The sequence below is a fragment of the Urocitellus parryii genome, chromosome 5, assembly GCF_045843805.1.
Source record: "Urocitellus parryii isolate mUroPar1 chromosome 5, mUroPar1.hap1, whole genome shotgun sequence".
NCBI classification, from domain to species: domain Eukaryota; kingdom Metazoa; phylum Chordata; class Mammalia; order Rodentia; family Sciuridae; genus Urocitellus; species Urocitellus parryii.
Window position 1 is genome coordinate 59619044 of NC_135535.1, and position 5855 is coordinate 59624898.

Consider the following 5855-nt stretch of genomic DNA (forward strand, 5'->3'; position numbering starts at 1 on the left):
GGCCTGCGATTATTGAAGAAACCATTCTGAATAATGGAAACTTAAAAGAAGGCAAAATAAATTGTTTGGTTTAGGTTTTTGGATTATAAGAGAAAAATGTTCCAGGGAGAACATTAGCTTGATGAGTCTACCAAATTGGAAGAAGCCATGTTTGTCATTTTCATGAGCAGTGCTCACAGTTATTCAGATTTAAATGTAAGTAATACTTCGCAAACATCAATAGGCTATCAGTTTTTTGAGAGAAACACAATCCGTTTTACTGTGTCTTTGAAAGCTGCTTTTACTTGTTTGTTTCGAAGTGTATAGATGAAAGGGTTAAGCAAAGGGGCAACTGAAGTAGTGAGGATGGACACCACCTTGTTAATGGCCACTCCTTCCTTTGCTGAAGGCTTGACATAGATGAAGATGCAGCTGCCATAGGTGATGGAAACCACAATCATATGGGAGGAGCAGGTGGAAAAGGCCTTTTTCCTTTGTTGGGCAGAAGGAAATTTTAGAATGGTCTTGACGATGTATGTGTAGGAGAGAAAGACACACACCAAGGTAATAATTAGTGTCAGTATGGCAAAACTCAAGATTATTTTATCTAAAAACACTGTGTCTGAGCAGGTTATCTGTAGAAGGGGAGATGCATCACAGCCAAAGTGATCAATCTCATTTGAGTCACAGAATTCCAACTGGAGACCTATGCCAAGGGGTGGGAGGATGATCAGCAGGCCAGCAAACCAACAGCAGAGGACGAGTGTAGCACAGACTCTGTTGCTCATGATGGTTGTGTAGTGCAGGGGCTTACAGATGGCCACGTAGCGGTCATAGGACATGGCAGCTAGGAGAAAAAATTCTGTTGCTCCAAAGAGGACAACAAAAAATAATTGGGTGGCACAAGCATTGTAGGTAATAGTGTTGTCACCAGTTGTCATGCTGTACAGGAATCTGGGAATACAAACAGTGGTGAATGAGACTTCCAGGAAAGAGAAATTTCGGAGGAAAAAATACATGGGAGTTTTAAGATGAGAATCCAAAAGTGTGAGTGTGATAATGGTGAGGTTCCCAGCCACACTCAACATGTAAGTGAGAAACAAAAATATGAAAATTAGAACTTGTAGTTTTGGATCATCCGTCAATCCCAGCAGGATGAATGTTGTTATTGCTGTATGATTTCTCATCCCTGCCTTGTGCCAAGTCACAAGCGAGTGGACCTGAAGAGAGGTGTCAAAAGAAGCCAGCATTGGAGCCTGACTGGAGACATCCCAGCCAGACAGCTCAGTGCACTTAATATTTCTTTACCTGATAATCAATTACCGTATTGAACACACCCATACCATTGACATCTTACAAGAAAGTTTCTACAGAAAATTTTGAATATAGATCTTATGCTTGTAATTCTCTGATGAGAAACCATATTAGTAAAAATGTCAAATAAAAGCCAAATAAAACATAAATCATATGGCAGAATTCAGGTTATTAACCATATTGCCTGGAGGTGACACTCTATGTGTTGTTATTCTGGAAGAACTATGAAAATTTTGGACTTCTCTTCTCCCATCTGCATCTTTCTGTATCTCTTCTTGCCATACTGTAATGTTCTATTTTGGAAATCAAAGGGGATATATTAATTAGGATTTTATGTTTATCATTTAATGTTGTTGCAATGAAATTTAAGAGCAGCACATTCATCTTAGTGTTAATTTTTTCTCTGTGCTTAAATTATCTCTAAAAAGGGTGATTAGTTAGATCACAAAGGTACACCTTAAAATTTTTGTTCTTATATTTTTTGAATGAAAATATTTCGTTTTATGAGTTCATTTTCCGATACACAGTATTAGTGAAACATTGTATTGGGGTTCATTTTAATATAATTATACAAGCATGGAATGTAATTTGCTCTGATTCAGTCTTACTAATTCCCATTTCTCTTCTTCTATTCTTTTGATCTTTCTTCTATTTATTTATAATTTTTATATTTATGCCTTTTGGATATATATGAAAATGAGATTGGTTTGGGCATATTCATAGATGTACATAGGAAAGTGTGTACATTCATTCTACCTTTCTTCCCTTTTCCCCTCCCTTTTCCTTGATCCCTTTACTTTACTCCTTTGTTCTCTCTTTTATAGTAAAAAGAATTTCTAGCCAGTTTGAGACTCTTGGGCATTGTGTTTCCTGAACCTTTGAAGTGGTATAAAGAACCATTTTCTGGAACCTGAGCATGAACCTGACTGAGTCCTGCTGTGGTGTTGGTCAAGGACAGAGCCCAGGAGGAGAGATCTGTGGTGTTGCTTTCTTTGCAGCCTGGTCCACCCAGTCTTCTTAGTGCCACTCAGTCACCTGAGTCTGTCTCTGACCTCTTTTTTGAATGATTCCTGCTGTTTCTGTCCAATCATTCTCCCTGCTAATTTACCAACTGTCTTCCTAATCTTGTTCATGTTCTCTGGGTTTTTGGTAATGTAACTAGCTCAGGCAACATCTAGGAACAGATGTAATCTTACAAACTCATCTTTGTAAACAAATAATAAAGTTCCCTACCTTTCTCTCTGGCCTTTGTCTCTGTCCATTTCAGTACTTCCCAGAAGTTTCAAGCCTCCTTGTATTCCAATTGATGTATTTTCAGGAACCAGGTTAGATATGAGCTCAGGGAATTCTGCTTCACTTTGTATCCAAACTCAAACCCTCATTGCAGTTCCATATTTTAAGGAGCTGTTTTCAGATATGCAACTTGTAAAAGAAAATATTATAAATTCATTAACAGCGGTGTATATGTATTCAATAACTTAAAAATTATAAAATGTTATTATAAAATATGACATTATAAAATATGTCTGTTAGAAGGGGAATTGTTAGATGTTCAATTTCAGATATAGCTCACAATTTGTAGAAAAAAAATCCTACAAACTTTTGTATAAAAGAGGAAGAACCTAAGTTTTTAACTGTTTAAACAACTGCCTCATTTGCACCCAACATTTATGGTCCATTTGAGAATCAAAGACAAGGTTCTTTTCTCTTATTTATTACTATCCAAGAAAATAATCAAATTCTTTCATTAAAATAAATATTCAATAATTACTTATGATGTTTAGAGTACTATATCAGATACTCACCTATAGGTTCACCTATGAAAAATTGCTCCCTAAAGAAGATTTGAGGTCACCAGTAGAAGATACTATTTCATATTAACACATTTTCATTAACATGGTAACACAAGGTAACAGCTGTAATGTAATTTTGTAATCGAAACAGCATTTCATTCTTCTTCCTTGACAATTATTCTTAGTTATACTAGTATCTATTCTTAATTTCCTATATCAATTGAGATCCAACAGGCTCTGTTCAAAATTTGGCATTCCAAGGCGTCACCAAGAGCAGGACACATGGCTCTGGGTACACAGATATGATTTTTGAACAAGGAAAACTGCATGGGAGAAATAATTCATCTGAGAGATGGAATTGTACCATCAGGGCCCCTGCAAATACAAGGTGATAGACCAGGTTTATTTATTCACACTGAATTACCCCTGTTCCCCTTCTTCTGTTCTCTCTTATATATTCTTAGTCACTTTATGATTCGGTTTTTATTTTTTTTAAATGAACAGTCTAGCGCATTTTAAAATATATTTTAGATACTTGTATATTATGTTTGAAACGAACCTCATTTAGTCTTCATTTGGGACCAAGACTTCTCACAGATTGGACAGTTTAGGTCCAAGATGAGTTTGAATTCTGCATCAGCCAAATCCGTGGCAAAAGGACTTAAATACCAGATACATAAAAAGGGCATTTTTCTTCTAAGAACTTATCTAATATGGATATTGTTTGATATCCATGACACTAGCAGATACTTCTGAGGAGAGGTGTCTTTTCTGTAATCTTGAATGTTTCTAGAGAGTTAAAACAGTCTTCTCAACTGATACTCATGGCCAGGATAAAGGAGAAACTGGCCATCAGAGGAAAATTCTAATTTCATTTTTCTTCAGAATGACACTTTTATAGACTGAATTGTTAACCCCCTTCAATGAACCAAATATAAGATTTGAAAGCTGATTTTTCACCCTCTGCCTGATTTTCAGAATATGGAATATATGTCACAAAAATTACATACTAATTATATACTTACTTTTTGGACCTGCCTTCATTAGAGGGCTTGGACAGAACCACAGTGTAGGAGCCTTAGCTGTCAAGGAGCTTTGTGTGTATTCTGTTCCCACTCATTTTCACCTGTCTCAGTCCCCACACTCAGCCTCCACAGGAGCACATGTATATGTGGACACACACATGCACATACACTCAACCTCAGGCAAGTGTGGCAATTGACAGTTCCTGTCTAGATTTTCATCACTCCTGCTATCACGAGAGAAGTCTCTATCCTCTCTTTATTCCACACATCTAAAATGGCATCTTATACCTGATTACCCATTGATTCTATTAATCAAGGCAAAAAAAAATAGTGTTGTAGAGCAAAAAGGAAAATTCTAGTCTGTTGGAGAGCTCATGTGGTCTTAGTGAGGGAGGCAGGCTTCCCTGAAATTTGTGTAATAGAAGCCTTTGTTTTATATTGCTAACAGTGCACAGGGAAGAACAGAGCAAACAACTCAGTCCTTGGTGACTCAGTTTGAGAAGTTATTCACAAATTGGTGGCAGTCTAATGAATAATGTAAAAATTTATGTAGCAATAGGGACAGTGTCCTCAGAGACCTGGAGAATTTAATGTTTGAATTCTCTTTTAATTACTTTGTTGAATCTCTGTATTTCCCCCAGGACTAAATCCTGCCTAGTACTTCATATGTATTATATGTTATGTATTGTGACCTAAATGTCATGTAAATTAAAAATCTTCGACTCAAAAAAAATTAAGAAGTCCTGTTTTCAGATAGGAACACTGAGGATCAGAGGACTGTGAGTTAGTGTGCTTCCAGGGGTGGTGCAGGTTTTGAACAAATGTTTATCTTACACTCCAATATCTGCTTCTATGGAACACAACATGAGCTCCTTCCCCCAATAATTAGGAGGCTCACTGGCATTTCAGATGTGATTTTCTCCTAGTCTGACTGGCCTACATTGTCAACTCCCCTTCCTACTTGTATCTTTTCAGAAAAGCAGTGGACCTACATGTGATATTTAAAGCAACAGAGAGTTTTGCATCTAAGCACTGAATGAAAAGTCCTTGGTCCTAGGACATATTCTCTCTCTCTATTTTTTTACTTTGACTTGTCACTACTTTATGGAAGTGACTAAGGCTTTTTCTTTGATGTTTCTTCCATCATTTCTGGACTCCACCTCCTGCTGTTCCTCTTGATTCTTTGGTCACATGATGGAGTTGTTCACTGCAGCAGATGTCTTGCTTGTCCCTCTCAGCACTGTTCCACACCCACTAGAGGCACTGTCAGACAGTGTCTGTCTGTCATCCCTGACAAAGGGGATAGGATGTTGATAAAGGACATGTGGTTTTATTGAGTAAAGTTTTTTCTAATATGTTCTTTAGATATTCCTGACATTAGAAAGTATTTTGACATATTGTACATAAATGGAGTATAACTTTCTGTTCTTGTGGTTGTACATGATGTGGATTACACTGGTCGTATATTCATATATGAACAGAGGAAAGTTATGCCCAATTCATTGTACTGTCTTTTGAATGAAGTTTTGAGGAATAACTAATGAACTTTAGCTAATGCTGGTCATTTCCCTACTTTTTCTGCTCCTTCTTTTTATCCATAGTTCCTGAATGCTAGTTTTATTGAGGGTGACAAAGTGCCCAGATAAAATATTACCAGCCTCCCTGAGAGCTGATGTAGCTTCATGGCTAAGATTATGGCGGATGATAGACTTTCCACATATTAATTGCTATTACTGCTATAGAA

General features: G+C 36.9%; 1 protein-coding gene across 1 annotated transcript; it reads right to left on the minus strand.

Annotated features, from left to right (window-relative positions):
- Positions 1-227: 227 nt before the first annotated feature.
- On the minus strand, positions 228-1166 carry LOC113189551 (olfactory receptor 6C2-like). Its single transcript, XM_026398392.2, has one exon. The coding sequence runs from the start codon at positions 1164-1166 to the stop codon at positions 228-230; it is 939 nt and encodes a 312-aa protein (XP_026254177.2).
- Between the last annotated feature and the right edge of the window lie 4689 nt (positions 1167-5855).